At 39.2% G+C, this 15,805-nt stretch overlaps 4 protein-coding genes across 4 annotated transcripts in view; all 4 read right to left on the bottom strand.

Moving 5' to 3' along the window:
• The window catches only part of hoxd9a (homeobox D9a), a 12,990-nt gene extending 5,825 nt beyond the window's left edge, over positions 1-7,165 (bottom strand). The window contains exon 1 of the mRNA XM_015057754.1: positions 7,155-7,165. The gene's annotated coding sequence lies outside the window, so the exon portion shown is untranslated. The remainder of the gene's footprint in view (positions 1-7,154) is intronic.
• hoxd10a (homeobox D10a) lies at positions 807-3,091 on the bottom strand. Its single transcript, XM_015057752.1, has 2 exons — positions 2,128-3,091; positions 807-1,519 (listed from the first exon to the last, which is right to left on the bottom strand). The coding sequence occupies exons 1-2, from the start codon at positions 2,837-2,839 to the stop codon at positions 1,245-1,247; spliced, it is 987 nt and encodes a 328-aa protein (XP_014913238.1). The 5' UTR covers positions 2,840-3,091; the 3' UTR covers positions 807-1,244.
• On the bottom strand, positions 5,156-8,585 carry hoxd11a (homeobox D11a). Its single transcript, XM_015057753.1, has 2 exons — positions 7,562-8,585; positions 5,156-6,845 (listed from the first exon to the last, which is right to left on the bottom strand). Exons 1-2 carry the CDS (start codon positions 8,187-8,189, stop codon positions 6,610-6,612), a joined length of 864 nt encoding a protein of 287 aa, XP_014913239.1. The 5' UTR covers positions 8,190-8,585; the 3' UTR covers positions 5,156-6,609.
• A 3,674-nt stretch (positions 8,586-12,259) lies between these two features.
• Positions 12,260-14,889, bottom strand: hoxd12a (homeobox D12a). Its single transcript, XM_015057757.1, has 2 exons — positions 14,300-14,889; positions 12,260-12,963 (listed from the first exon to the last, which is right to left on the bottom strand). Exons 1-2 carry the CDS (start codon positions 14,805-14,807, stop codon positions 12,725-12,727), a joined length of 747 nt encoding a protein of 248 aa, XP_014913243.1. The 5' UTR covers positions 14,808-14,889; the 3' UTR covers positions 12,260-12,724.
• Positions 14,890-15,805: the final 916 nt, after the last annotated feature.

Below are 15,805 nucleotides of genomic sequence, written 5' to 3'. Positions count from 1 at the left end.
TATATATATATATATATATATATATATATATATATATATATATATATATATATATATATATATATATATATATTGTGTGGCCACGTGTGAATTTATTTTTGAATAAATAAAAAGAAGGATGAATAACTCGGAGTACACGCAGAACTTTCTTATTCCAAATGAATTCGTGCATTGATATAACCCATCCTAACGCGGTGTTTATGGTGTATTAGTTGGGTTATAAACAGGATTAACCATCAAAGCATTAGCGTGTTTTTTTAATTACAGAATCCCCGCCTCTTTGCATTCCCTTAACTTCTTTATTCCAATGCAGAGACAGACCGATGTGTTTTATCTGCGACAAATTGCATCTGAATAACTTTATTTCATGTCCTTACTTTTTCACTTTTCCGGGAGATTTTAATTATTATAATGATAATTATTGGGCAGTGTTATTTATTTGCATTAGCAAATAAGTAAGACATTTTTGCGTTCCTGCCTCACATAGAACTTCATAAAGAGCTTCTCTTTGCGAGATGGGTTATAGTTTAAATAATATTCTGCTAATTATATCTTAGCAGATTAAAAAAAATACTATAAAAAGGTGTGCTAACATGCGTATTTCTCGCAAATGAAAGTTCGTAGATTTTTACCTCTTTTTTTCAGTAATTTAATATATTAATATTTCTTTAACTAACCCATTCTAGCGGCGCTCTTTGATTCTGAGTGCAAAAAACTAACATTTCCTTTCATTTTGTTTCCCCCGCACATATTCCTCCACTTTAAACAACATCTAACTATCTCTGATCACACGAATGCAAATAAAATCAGCTTCTTTGACCACATATTTATTGCAAGATACACATGCACCAAAACATGCAATAAATCCACAGTTTATCATTGCTTTCCATCAAGGAAACGTGTTTGCGTCAAGCAAAAGAATGGAGGCTTGCACGAAAAAAGAGCAAAAGAAATGTTTCACAAAAACACGACAAAATGTGCTTTCGTGACTCCGCAGCTTCTTCATTCCCACTTTATATCAGGATGTCTTTTGGTAAAAAGGAAGGACTGCTTGTTCACCACGTAATGTTTTAAGACCAAAAAGTGCTCTACCCTGTGATGAAATAACACAAACACACGACGCCACGCAACACAGGAGACAGTCACAGCTTTGTTGAAAGTTAAGATAAACGTCCAAATGCCACGAAAAGCACACAAAAAAATTAAAAAATTAAAAAGAGCTATAACCAGTGGCGCGTGGAGGCTCAGGAAAAGGTGAGATTCGAGGTCAGTTCCCGGATGCGGTTTTCCCGGTTCATTTTCTTCAGTTTCATCCTGCGGTTCTGGAACCAGATCTTGACCTGCCTGTCGGTCAGGTTGACGCTCCTGCTGATCTCTAGGCGGCGCTCCCGGGTCAGGTACATGTTGAACAGGAACTCCTTCTCCAACTCCAAGGTCTGGTGCTTAGTGTAGGGGCACCTCTTCTTCCGGCCGCTCTTCGCCGTGAGCCAGTTGTTCGTCAGCGCGTCACTCTTGCAGTCTGCAGATTAAAGAGGGAAAAAACGAGGCAGATTGCACACTGCTGAGCACAAACATCTCACCTGCTGCTTCTGGATCTCACCTCTGGGAAATAAGACGCAATGTAAATGCTTTCCCTGAATAAGAAAAATAAATTAGAGGAGGTGATTGCAGAGGACTAAAAATAAACCCATGGTGTTACATTACATTTACTTTTTTTTCTTTGTTTTTTTGTTTGTTTGTTTATTTTTTTATTTTATTTTTTTTGATAAAATCTTATTTTCTGAAAAGTTCAAATTAAACATTCCAACTGCTGTTTAGCACTAATTAAATAACTTAGTTTAAATAGTCAATCAATTAATTTGTGAAATTAATTACAAGTTCAATTTGAGAAAATAACCCTTAAAAATGTGATATGGTATATATGTCTAAACAAAAACAGACAGGAGACAGAGGGGTTCATGTAGCATGGTAAAAGCATTCAGCTGCCCATTATTGCAACCTGAGAAAGACTATCATTAAACATTACGACTTTAGGGCTGTTTGTGTTTTATACTTGCTTTTATGATGCTACTGGAGCCTCCTCAGAGCTGCGGATAAAAGCTTTTCATTTCACTGCAGCCAACCCACCTTTCCCTTCCTTCTGCAGCTCTGGGCTGGACGCTTCGGTTTTCTCCTCAGAGCCGGACTTTACTGGGTCCGGACTCTCCCCTCGGTTCGGTGTGCTGGTTATCGTTTCTGGATCCCGGACGTTCTTTTCCGCTTCTGCGAAGCCAGAGGAGGAGGAGGAGGAGGCGGTGGCGTGCTGCGGTTTCGGAGTGACCCGGCTGAGCTGCGCGAGTGTCGGGTTCGGGCTCGGCGGCTCCTGGCAGTAGTTCTCCGGGTGCTTCCCGTTAGCGTAAGTTTGACTCAATCTGAAGTAGCCCGGAACCGGGATCTCCGGACCCTCCACGGCGCAGGGTTCTCCAATGACGTTCGAATATCCCTCTTTTTGGACTCTCTTATCTGAGTACATGCAGCAGTTGCTCTCTTCCTTGATGCTCTGTGGAAACGTGCAGTTTGACATCTGCTCTGCTCTGCAGGTTCTGCTCGGATCAGTCCAGGTGTCCATTTGAGGTATGTACGAGTGGACGCTCATGGCCGTGTTTTGGGGTCCAACCTCCCCCCTTTTGCCGAAAGACGGCAGGAGTCCACAGGTTTGCATTCCGTAGGTCCCGTGCATGTCTGAGCCGGACGGCATGTACATGCTGCTGTTGGAGTAGAAGCTGTCTGTCCTGCAGGCGCCGATCAAAGAATCCACCAAGAACGGGTTGGTCACAGGTGAACTGCTGGGGAAAGACATCTCTATATATATTTATTTTTTTGTTGGGTTTCAGTTCTTAAGAGAAGAGAGATGTCTTTTTGTAAGCTGACATGTCTAGGAAAAACAATCTGTAAGTCAGGATGCCTGCGGACCACATGACAAACCCACCAATGAGATTTGAAAATGGCCTTGAGACGCAGCCTCCTCTGGCTGGACGCGCTCTCTCTGCGGAGGCAGACGTGGTCAACAGCGACACCTATGACGCGGACTTGAAATTGGTTTTGCAGGACTTGAAGGAGGCTGTATGATTACGTTGAAAGGAACATGTCAAATAAAAACAAAACGTGGAATTTCACGAGCAATTCTTATTTCTCATCGATGTCTCTTTGTTTCACGAGAACAGTGTGTGAACGTTGTTTTTACGCGCAAAGATTAAAACTATGTATATTTCCCTTTGTGAGTAGTAGAGTAGTGCCAATGTGGATGATGTGTGTGTGTCAGAGTGTGCGTGTGTGTGCGTGTGTGTGTGTGTGTGTGTGTGCGTGTGTGTGCGTGTGTGTGTGTGTGTGTGTCGCGCGCGCGTGCTTGTGCGTGGTGTGTGTTCTGCAGTTTGAATGGTGCATTGGTGACAACACATCTTAAGATTATAATCAGTAAAACGTATTAGCAAATTAAAAACATTTATTATTTCATCATGTTTTCCAAAGCCAAAAACGAAAAAGAGCTCACATTAGCTCTCATTATATGCATTTAAAGATATAGAGATATTACCTAAACGTTCAATAAATTAAAAAAAAAAAAAAAGTAAAATGCAAATACACTTTTTTGCTTATTTGTTTAATTTATCTAATTTGTGAGACATCGTCTTTGGAAAATATATTTAACAAGGCATAGAGGCTAAAATATGCGCAGACGTTACCCCAAAACAAAAAGGCACAAAGCTTTATGCGACTGGCGCTTTGGGTTTTCAAAACCTGAAGGTACCCCTGGTACTTTGTCCACAGAGAACGGCTTTATGTTATTCATGTCATGAATTAGGTCGTTCTTATTTCTAAAGCTAATTTCACTCGTTGCGTTAAAAATAACCTGATGGGAACAGCGGGGTGCGCAGTATCAAGAGCTTCGTTGTTCAGCCTTTAAGGAGGGCGAATCTGAGCACGATGGAGTGTTTCCACTAAAATCAGCGCTTAGTGATATCTGAGCAAATGTTAGAATATATGCCACAATGACTGTGACTTGTCCCAGTGTTATGGGCAATGATGGCAATAGGAAGCAGAATCACTCAATTTAAGATGTAGTGGTAAGGTCTGAAATAACGGCAGAGGTGTTATAGATACATTGGATGCTACCTACAGGCAGTATTAATAGTTTGCGACTAAGATGATGTGGCTCAATTTACTGCAACATCGCATATAAACCGAACATTATATTTTTAATGAGGAGATAACATTAGGCCAATTATGTTTCGCTTTTGATAAGAACTTGATCCATATTGATCATGTTACACTTTCAAGATAATGTGTAAACAAACTTCTGTTACGTTGGGTTATATTCTCCAAGGGAAGCCATAAAATACATTTAAAACATATATAACATTGATTATATATAACTGGGTACAACATATCCAATTGTCTCCAGGATACAACTGGATATGTAAAACAATTTCTTAAAAAAATGTAAATGAATGAGCATCCCAAAGTTTTACTAGTACTACTACTGTTATTATTATTATTATTATTATTATTATTATTATTATTATTATTATTATTATTATTATTATTATTTAAACCAAAATATCTAATGTAGCGTAATATAATATAACATAATATAATATAATTTAATATAATATAATATAATATAATATAATATAATATAATATAATATAATATAATCAGAAAAAGTTTGCCCAAGTTAAACTCTCATTCAACTGTTTTAATAAAGGTTGACAGACACGAATCACAACATGTTTTTTTGTTGTTGTTGTTTTGTTTTGTTTTTTCAATTTGGCAATGGTTTATATCAAATGCTTCAAAGGATACAGACAAAGGCAGATTGTTCATGAAATAACAGATCGAAGATTTCAAGATCAACAATGTGATATTGCCTTTTAGCCTCTAGCACTGTCACTAGTTTGCTTTGCGTAGCTTTACAGCCCTAAGGATGGACCTGATCTAATTTGTTCACCAGTTAGTTCAGACCCGATGAAACCGCTAGAATATCCGACTGCTTGATAAAGGACATTTCTTCAACACACTTGGATACTGAAAACAAAGAAAAAACTGTATATATAATAAGCAATAAAATCAGACATTTAAAACAATGAATACAAAAAATAATAATTGATGCAAAAATGTATTTTTTTTTTTTTTTCCTTTTTCATTTATTGGTAATTTTACAAGTGTCTTTATGGGTGTGCCTGGAAGGCTGAAAGGAAAGAGATTGTGAAAAGGTCAATAGATGATTTAGCTGAAGGAACTGCTTAAAATAAAATCCCAGTAATCCCTGGGCAGAACAGATTGTTCCGCCTCGGGCTGGTTTCCATGTTGGATACATATTAAAATTGCCCGAGTCTGCATTTCCATTCAACTAAATATGAAAGTCTGCCCTCATGTGGATACAATGTGAATATAAACACACACACACACACACACACACACACACGCACACACACACACCACGCAGTTTGTGATCCATTTTTCATGCCAGAATAAAATCACGACCCAGGGAAATTAGAGTGCTTGAAAAAAGGAATCAGGAATAACTTTGACATTAATTCCTGTTCGTTCGTGACTTAAATGCAGCTCAAAAATACAGTGAGACTACATTAATTATTCCTCTGCATTGCAAGTGTTAATAACAGGTTTCTGTAAACAGACTTGTTGCAGTCGAGACTTTTCTTTCTTTTTCATTTTTGTTTTTTTTTTTCCTTTTTTTTTCTTTTTTTTTGCAAAACAGCTTTGTAAAGCGAAGCTGCACAACACGTTTTCAGCACATTCAAGCAAACTCGAAAATATGAAAAACTTGAAAAATCTTTCTCCCGCAGCTTCCCAGTCCTTTGCAGGTGATGCCAGAAGTCCGTGACATACCAAAACAAAAACAAGAACAACAACAACAGAAAAAAAAACATCCAAGAAAACAAAACAAATACAACAAAATCTAACTTTGGTGGAAACCCTGTAGAAATGCGCTTGGATGTGGAGTGAAAGCTCTTTAAGACCGGAAGGAAGATCTGTCCTCATGTGGTCTGGGGGGCTGAAACACCACAGTCCAATAGCCCCTTATTTAGATCTTTACGGCTACTTTTTATTATGCTGTCTAGACGGTTCAAGGTTTAGCAAACAATCCAGTTTTTCAAAGCAGAGGAAACAACGGGATCATACAGGACTTCTAGCACCAAACTGAAATAGCGCTCCTTCATGTTTCACCCCAACCCCCTCAAAAATATAACACAAAATTGTTTTCCTTCTTCTTCTTCTTTTTTTTTTTTTTTTGAGTCTCACGTGAGTATTTTTGTAAATGAGAATAGTTTGCTCTGCTTATCATTTAACAATACACAACATCTAGTACATGCACGTTACAAACATATCTACAAAAGAGGAAAAAAAGGAAGGAGGGATATATTTAATATAATTTCAAAATAACAATAAAATTATTCTGATTGACTTAACTGCCCGTGAAGCCAATAAATGGATGAACAGCTCAAAATAAACGTATGTGGCAAATTAGCTTGCAGTTCTTATATAGTACCAAGAAGCTTGTTCAGTTCAGTCTGTGTGTGTGTCTTTGGATGCTACAGCAAGCCTCAGATATCAGAATAAAGGGTTTCCAGTAAAATACTGTAGGCGGTCGCGGTTGAGTTTTTTCTCCTTCATTCTCCTGTTCTGAAACCAAATCTTCACCTGGCGATCTGTCAGGTTTAACATTCTGGACAGCTGGAGGCGTTTCTCTTTGTTAATGTAAACGTTGAAGAAAAACTCTCGTTCAAGTTCTCGGATTTGGTATTTGGAGTACGGACACCTCTTCTTCCTGGACTTGGTTGATGAACCTGCAAAACAGAAAAAAACAAACAAACAATCGTGAACAAAAACCAACCCCCTTGCAAGAAAAGCAAGGTACGGTCAGTGTCCAGGATCACCGAGTGTTAAGTGAAGTAAACTGTGTAAAAAAAAAAAAATGCAATAATTTAGCCAGGCCTTTATTGGTAGGAAGGCCCTTACGTATACACACTCTCACACTCGCGCACACACAAACCTAAACAGACAGCTCGAACGCTCGCGCATACACACACACACACACACACACACACCCCCCCACACACACACACACACACACACACACACACACACACACACACACTCAAACACACACAATTCAGAGGTTATCTGCATTAAAAAGACCTGATTGTCATGCGTATTTTGGCACAATGTGCGCCCTTTTTTTTCATCTTAAATCTCCCTTAAAAATATTGATCCCTCAGCCAAAATGATCACTTTTAAATGCGCCATCAATTTAAGTTAAATCAATCCACATTCCATTGTTCTTGCACGCAGGAAACCTTAAAGCACGGTTGCTTTAACTGTTTCCCATTGTAAATTCCTTTACAACCGTAAAGTAAATCTTATTGGGATATAAAAGCTTTTGCATGCTTATAAAGCTGCATATAACCCACGGATCGTCACGGAGGTGGACACTGTGCATCCCAGACGCTCCGAACATCTTTTGTTCATCGCATAATGAGGGGAAAATACAGACGAGACTCACTCTGACGGCTGCTCTTGTCGCCGCAGTTGGAAGATGAGTCCTCGTCGACGCTCCCGGGAGGTTCTGCGTTTTGCTGCTCCAGTTTGGTTACAGCCTGGCTGATGTTCGTGGCATCAGCATCGTCATGATGGTCGTGGGCAGCAGTCTCTGCAGCCTTTTGTTTGGGGTGCTCCGTGTTAGGAGAATCAAAGAACTGGTCGAAGCCCTGGGGAAGAACACCGTTTCGGCCCACTCCCGCGAAGAAATTGCACTGCGCGCTGGTTCCCCCGTGGTGACCGTACAGGGGCTCGTTTTTAAATATCACATCCGCCCTGCCGCTCGACGACTGAATCAGTTCGCGGTGCATTATCTCGTCCGCCGAGTAGTAAGACGCGTAATTGCCCCTGTAGTGCCATTTGGGATGGTCCAGTCCATAATCCCTGAACGCGACCTCTCGAACAGGTTGGACTTGGGCTATATTTGGCGAATATGGGAAATTTATCTGACACGAAGTAGTCTGCGGTAGAAAGGAGGAGACTGAGGTGAAATCAGGCGTCGAAACATAATAAGTGCAGCTGGGCAAAAACATATTTGACGCACAGCTGCGATCGTCGAATTCCGTCATTTTTCTTCTTCCTTTTTCCTCCATGCAACAGAGGGACGGAGTTGGCGGCGCGGCCGCGTTAAACTTTGTCCATCTGTAGCGCCGCGGGTGTGCGAAGAGACCCCGACAGAGAGGAAAAATCGGAAACGCAGGCAGACCTGCAATACATCTTGATCGATTCCTGAGGTAATTGTGTCATGTGATCCAGCTAAGAAATTACCATACATCAATATCAGTCATTAAAAACAGCATGGAAAAAAAAGCAACTCATGTGAGCGCTTACAAGAGACTCTATTGGCTGCCTGGCTGCAACGGAAACTCCTCTCCAGCCCTTTTTTTTGCCCCAAAGCTCATAGGAAAAAAAAGACATTTTTTAACCATTGCTGGAATATTGACTTTAATGCTGTACAGCAGGATCATTCTCGCTGGAGATTGATCTCTGCAGCCACACCCACTCAATGCGTCAGTAAATTTAGAGAATGCATTGTCTGTAAGCAACAGTTGAAAAAATGATCTGCATGCTTAATGCAAGGTCACCATGACTGCAGAATCACGTTTTCTTGCAGACAAATGGTAAATCTCATACTAAATTCATGGGCAATGTGCGGTAAGGCAAAAAAGGAAAAAAAAATAAATAAATAAGGCAAGCAAAAAGATCAGAATAAAGTGAGTGACATATCTGTGTCTTGGAATTATATTATTTTTATGTTAATTAAAAGACAAATAGCAACGGCCAGCAGCGTGATGGAAAACAGGAGTTACTGGTGCAACAATGGAAACAATAAAACGCCTCAATCTGAATGAAAGCTTGTAAATTGATTCACTTTAAAAGAAAAAAAGTTTAAACAAATAAATAAATAAATCCAATACTTAAATAGGTAAAAAAAAAATTATCCAGACAAAGAACAAAAAGCCGGTGGGGAAAACAATCCTGTAGATTCAAATGTGAATATCTGGACACATTCTGCACTGCCAAGTCCAAAACAACTGGCTTTGACCGTCTGCCGTGTCTAGGTGATGTCCAACAAGTCTCCTCTGCAACCATATCGTTTTATTGCCCTGCAGGCAACCATGCGTGTAAAGCTCGCCTCCTTCCTCGGTGGGAAAACTCAAGTTAAAAACACGGGGGGACGATAGTTCATCACTCCAGCCTCGAACAATGTTTTGTTTGGAATTGTGAGTATTGTTTTTCTTTAGCTTTTTTGTTGTCATTATTATTATTACTCACAAAACAAAAGGCTTTTCAGCAATTTCATATTCACGCATCTAAGGGCTTTACATGGTAAAATACATTCAAACTCCTCTGGCTCAGAATACGCCACTTTGAAAGGCACCAAAACAAGTAAAGGTCCAACTGAAAACAAAGTTTGCGTTTGTTGGTTGGTTGCTTTGCATAATCAAAAGCGCGAAGATTTCAGGCGTCCTCTTTAATTCAACAGTGGGGATTTCTGCCTGCACGTAACTCTCTGGTCTCTCTCTTTTATTATCATTTTTGACTGGATCCACACTATGCGGAACTTGTTGCCCATCAAGTATAAATACTAAATTAAATTAGAATTAGTTCTGTTTTCCTGAAATCACGTTTTTTGTTGCTATTGTTCTTGATTTTTTTTTTAAGTTAGAAACACGTACAGTGCTGCATAACTGTTGATTACTGAAAGTTGAAGTTGTCTAGGGAAAACACACAGGAGTCCTTATTCGTTGCATATTATTTTTTGACAATTTAACAACCCCGAATTCTAGTGACTTTCATAGAACCGTGGTCTTAGTTAAGAGGGTTTAATTGTATGAATTATCTGTTTGTGGCAAAAGTGTTATTTTATTATTACTTTTAACATTGTAATGCAGTTGCACCAAAATACTTTCTCAAATCAATTTCTCAAATGTAGACGTGAACCACATGCAATGTTGGCTCAAGGTTGTTTTTAATAGAACATATGCAAAATATATGCTAAAAACCCTCCATGATAGTGTCGCAAAGCCTCTCATTTACTTACTGCGTAAAATCCTAAATTGTATTCTGAAGACTGACGTGGATTCTTCAAGTAAAAATCCTTTTGTGCATTCACAAAAACACGCGTCCTTATGTTCGGACTGTTTGAAGCCGCAGTCGTGCTAACTTGACCTTAACTTTCTTTCTGCAGCCCTTTTGTATGTTTAGGAGCAAGAGCAAAGTGAAGCAGCGATATAAGGCTACAAATACTATGCAGATAAATTAATCATTTGAAAATCCATTTACAGCACTTAAAACGTGCGTATTGAGATGTTAAAACAAAGAAAATGCCAAATACATATAAACTCTTTGAGAGTGGAAAATATGGTAAAAGTGCATTATTATTATTATTATTATTATTATTATTATTATTATTATTATTATTATTATTATTATTATTATTATTATTATTATTATTATTATTATTTTAAATCAGACAGTAGTGACAAATCTGACGTTTCGTCTCCTCTTGCACATTAAAGAGTGAGTAAAGTGTCAGAGAAATAACTAAGCTCCAACGATGCGGTGTTGAGAACCTGATTATGTGTAGAACAGCCACAGATGGACGCTCTCCATTGTTATATGTCTCCCACGCTGCTCCTTTGCTGTTTCGTCATCCCCACCCACCCACTCCCAAAACAGGACCTTCAGTCTCTTATCTCTGTCTCGGAATGACAATATGAGACCACCGGGTCACTTCTCAATCACCGTGAGAAGCCAGCTTTTCTGTAAAAAAGGAAAATATATAATAAAAACACTTTCGCTTGAACGTCTGCTCTGGGGTCTTTTAATGTGCACCAAGCGTGATAGAGATACTCGGGAGGTGTTTGACTATTGAATTACACCCGACACGATAGGTCACAGCCACAGGAATTGCCCACTGTGGGTGATGGTTGCGGCTGCTGTGTAACGCACGTCGAGGAAGATTTACGCAGATAAATAAACAAGTTGATATTAACTGCTGGGGTATTTCGTATCAAACTGAGTGCTGGATATTCTATCAGGAGATAATATTCTATGGAGATCTTGTGGGCTAAAAATAACATTTACTCATCGCTGCCTGTGCGCATGTCAAACAGTAGTGGTAGTGAGAGAGCCTGCATCTGTTGTTTTCTCCACTACTTTCTCACCCCTCGCAATACTCCTGAGTGGAATTGGAAACTTATTTAAAAATAAGCGCAGTGGGGTTTAAATGATTTCGAATTCAACAAATATGGTGCACAACATAATATCCAGGAAAGATGATATTATGGAATCTATGTGGCTAAAAATAATGATTATCCCCTTTGTTGCACGCATTTGAAGGAATGGAGGGCTTGTAAATTCTGGCTCCTTCACTACTGTTTCACTTCTGCAGAACTGCAGAGAAAACTAATTTAAATGTGGCAAAAGCTCTACAGGTTCTACTGAGAAAATGTCTGAATATCTGATTGACACACGCATAAACATCGCAATATATACATAGTATATTATACAATAATATTCAACAACAAATATTTTAAAATTACGTTTATTTACAGATGCGTGTCTTACGGTGTTGCGTCCTGACTACCGACCCATTTTTTTCCTACTGTCCGTGAAGGGGACTGTTCATGGTTTTCTTTAGAATTCCATAGATACATCATTTCTGGTGTTAAAAAAAAATAAAAATTCAAAGAGGCATTCAATGTATGTCCTTTCGACATACATTAAACTAAATAAAAGAACCAAGAATCACTTTTCAACCATATGGGGAAGAAAGACAAAAATATATTGTTTAATGGAGCACCCTCAAATTCTTCCACATTAACTCGTATTGTTCGTTTGAATTGTTACCCAAACAAAAGACTCGCTCAGCCAGAAATAAATAAAAGAAAAGAAAATTACAATATTATAAAGTAGATTCAGAAAGGAATTAAATAGGAGGGCACGAATTTTGATTTGCCGAAACGTTTGATAAAAAGGACATGCAACCACGATATAATTTACTAAATTTTTAGACAATATTTTTACCACTTTTAATCATTCAATCTAGACAATAATGTTACATACTAGGGAACGACTTGAGTCATCATAAGACAACCTTCACGCGAAATACTACTTCGTACTAAAAAAAGGGATTCTGATAAAAAAAATAAAAAATAAAAGTTATAATGTAGCTTGAGCTAATAAGAACGTTTCGCTCTGCGATAAGAAATACCAGCATTATATCTTAATATTTTAAGCTTTTTACTTTAGTCCCATGAAACAAAATGTGTTTGCGTGAAACAGTGTGCCCGTTTGTGTGGCGAAAATACTCCTGGTTTAAGCCAAAGCAATAATTTCCTGCCATCCTTTCCTAAAAAAATAGCCAAAGTGCTTTTGTTGTCTTAGAAAACAGACCGGAGCAAATATAGGACCAGACAACCGGATGGTAGAGAGGCAGTCGTGCGCTTTGTGCTCAATAATCCGCTGCAAGAAACTTCCAACCACTCCAAATAATAACAAAAAAAAAAAAATGAGATGTACAATTTAATACCAGTGGAGACATACAGGAAACAGAGAAGGGACGACATAGCAAGTCTGGAATTATTCCCCAGCCGGTTCAGGATCAAGTCCAAAGGTCACATCAGTACGTGGCGAAAGCGTGTTCGCGCATCATGAGGCGCTTCTTCTTCATCCTGCGGTTCTGGAACCAGATTTTCACCTGCTGGTCGCTTAGTGCGAGTCTGTCTGACAGTTCCTTTCTCTTCTGGCGATTGATGAACTCGTTCAGCAGAAATTCATTCTCAAGTTCAGCGAGCTGGGGCTTCGTGTAAGGCTTCCTCTTCTTTCGGGCTTTCACGTGTGAGGAGCACCAGGGGGCACCTGAAGAGGAAAGAGAGGCGACAGGTTTCACGCTTTTATAAAAAAAAAAAATAAAAAAAAAGAATAAATAATAAATAATAAATAAATACCACAAAAAAAAGATTAAAAGGTTAGGCAACATTTCCCCATTGGTAAATGTAACTCAGCTAAGTTGGACTGTAATTTATTAGAATTACGGTCAAACTGGACTGTGTGTAACTTCTGAATCTGTTCATGTAATCGGACGGAATTGGATGGATTTCATTATGTATTTCTCTATTGTCACAAATGTTAGTGGGTCCGCTTTTTCAAACTTAACTGAACTCAGTTCTGAAAAGATGCAGAAGTGCAAAGAAAGAAAAGCGGTGCAAATTACAAGAGTTGCACCGGTCATTGGGCCAGAGGCCTGAATCAGTCGAGTTTCTCTGGATCAGTTCTGATCATCAAACACTGAGAAGCAGATTTTTCTTCTTTTTTTCACACCTCTTTCATCTAACGCACCAGAAGTAAGGAATCCAATTTCTGACAGCCTGTAAATGCACAAAGCAAAAGCATGTCCATGCACTAATTATCTTGTAATTCCATCATTTACAGTTGGGTTGTAAAGTGCTGCACTTGAAGCGTGAATCAATATTTTTTTTTTTTCACATATTCCTGATATTAGTCCTTGGGAAATTAAGAGAGGAAAGGTCCAAACTTTAAGCTCTCAAAGAAAACTGGAAAGTTGTATTATCCAGCAAGAGCCTGAGCGATGCTTTCCTCGAAGTTTTTGAAAAACTAAAAAGCACTTGCGTCTTCCTGTAATGTCGATTCCAGTTTGTACTTTACATGCACATATCACCATGGCTGCCATAATGGCTGTTCTTATACGTCATACTTGAAACGTTACTTTGGGATTTTTCACTTTCACCTTCTGTTGCTTTTTTAATGCTTTTATTCGCAGGAGATTTGCGTTGTTATATATAAGGCGAGACCAATTTCCAATTTCTATCACTATACTCCACTTTATAGTTAGTATTCTCCGTATACTAACTGTTATACTTATTGTGTTTTAATTGGTTTTGTTTTAGTTCGACGTTATATACTTCTGATATAGATAGCAATGATTGTTTCAAAATAGAATATATCTCTGTATGTCACAATTGCATAGCAAAGAGTGTGAAAAGTAAACTCTTGGATTTTGGATCTTTCCAAAAACCTCTGCATAAGAGGGGGTTAGGGAGCCGTTTCTTAAAATCCTAAGTCCAAACCACAGGTTTTATTTACTAACTAACTGATTTAAAGGGTTAAAAAGAGACAAATTATCCTAACTAGACTTGAAATACGCAAGTAAAGTAGTCTTTGTTTTGTCCTTCACCTTGGCCAAATGTGATCCTGGAGCACGGGTTATTTGATGCTGCCTCAGTGGGTTTGTGCTCCTGCTTGGTGCCGCTCAGAGGCGCTGATGAATCCGGATCAAGCTGAGTCTCAGAGCAGTGTGACTCTGTTTCTAACTCTGAGATTCCACGGATCCCGTGTTCCGACGCAGCATACACTGCTTCCTGTAGCCTGCCAGCCTCCTCGGTCTTTTGGAAGCACCGAGCGTGGTCACGCTCCCTGACAAGGCCGCCGGCGGAGCTGGTAAACGGCGGGCAGAAGCCTCCGAAGGGGCGGCTCTGAGTCGGAGGAGCCGCCGCACACGAACTTGAAGGAGACCACGGGTGCGCGCAAACCTCTCTTCTGCCATACGCAGGGAGCTGATGCAGCCCCGGTATATGGGCCCCATTGCCGCAAAGGTTGGAGAAGTAGAGCGATTCTGGGGCAGCGAAATTCAGCAGAGAACCAACATAGCCGGGATTTAAGGGATTCCGTTCACACATTTCCATGGAGCTTTGCACAAACCGCCTTCTTGCAAGGTCCTTTTGAAACTCCAGAAGAATAAAGGGAAGGTAATTGTTGATTTGTTAATGCGAATCACGTGATATGCAAAATATGTTGTCCGACCCACCCTTGTCTCAGTCTTACAAAGCAAAATTAATCCATGGGGTATTATGTTGGTATGAACTAGAATAGGCAGTTTTTCTCACACTGGAACCTCTTTATTACAGCATCCAATGAAACTTTTTTTTTCTATTAAGCTATTAAGAATATAAGTTTGATCACAGAACCTACAACATGACCAAGGTAACTGAGAGTCAAGAAGGAAACACAACGATCGATTCCTCTTTCACATAAAGCGCAACATAAGCATATAAGGGGAGCCGCACATGAAAGATTCAGAGCCGCTGTGGTAACAGAGCTGCTGCTGCTGCTGCTGTTGCTTCTTTCTTTGTGGTCTCCATTTTACAGGCTGTTCAAGCCACCTTTTTTATTCGTATAAAGGCCCTAAAGTTGTGGGAAAAGGCACAGCTATAATTACACACATCAGCACGAAAAGCTCCGGTGGATTTGGTTTGGCCAACAACTTTGTTCTTCTTCTTCATCATCATCTTCTTCTTCTTCCTTTAATGTTTTGTTCATAAAAATTGTTGACTCAGTTTCGAAATGTTCCCATCTACATCCGCTGTGGAGCAAATAGTCACAGTTTAATTAAAAACGGCAGTTCTCTCACAAATAACTTTTAACAGAAAAGAACACAACAACCGTATCATTTCTCTGTAAGTGATTCTGCAAGGAATTCACGTCTCCATCTCTGATAGGAATTATGCTTAACGATTCAGGCAAATGTTCACATCACACAACACAGTCGGAGAGAAGACGCACTCGATTACAGATTGTGAGCTCTTGCTCGGTATGTTTCCTATTTTCCCATGCGTCCTGCCAAAAAAAAAAAAAAAAAAAAAAAAAAAAAAAACTTTTTCCCCAAACCCCTTTTTCAGGGGGG

Source organism: Poecilia latipinna, unplaced genomic scaffold (genome assembly GCF_001443285.1).
Source record: "Poecilia latipinna isolate Pla-1442-1.1 unplaced genomic scaffold, P_latipinna-1.0 Scaffold1489, whole genome shotgun sequence".
Taxonomy (NCBI): domain Eukaryota; kingdom Metazoa; phylum Chordata; class Actinopteri; order Cyprinodontiformes; family Poeciliidae; genus Poecilia; species Poecilia latipinna.
This window is presented reverse-complemented; position numbering and strand designations above follow the sequence as displayed.

What these genes read in the sequence shown, in the direction of transcription:
- hoxd10a (XM_015057752.1), bottom strand. Translation starts at nt 2,839, where the DNA reads ATGTCTTTCCCCAGCAGTTCACCTGTGACCAACCCGTTCTTGGTGGAT. An exon ending in GCTGCAGAAGGAAGGGAAAG is followed by an intron (nt 1,520 to 2,127) that starts GTGGGTTGGCTG and finishes TTTAATCTGCAG; the next exon opens with ACTGCAAGAGTGACGCGCTG.
- hoxd11a (XM_015057753.1), bottom strand. Translation starts at nt 8,189, where the DNA reads ATGGAGGAAAAAGGAAGAAGAAAAATGACGGAATTCGACGATCGCAGC. An exon ending in CGACAAGAGCAGCCGTCAGA is followed by an intron (nt 6,846 to 7,561) that starts GTGAGTCTCGTC and finishes TCTGTTTTGCAG; the next exon opens with GTTCATCAACCAAGTCCAGG.
- hoxd12a (XM_015057757.1), bottom strand. Translation starts at nt 14,807, where the DNA reads ATGGAAATGTGTGAACGGAATCCCTTAAATCCCGGCTATGTTGGTTCT. An exon ending in CAGGATCACATTTGGCCAAG is followed by an intron (nt 12,964 to 14,299) that starts GTGAAGGACAAA and finishes TTTCCTCTTCAG; the next exon opens with GTGCCCCCTGGTGCTCCTCA.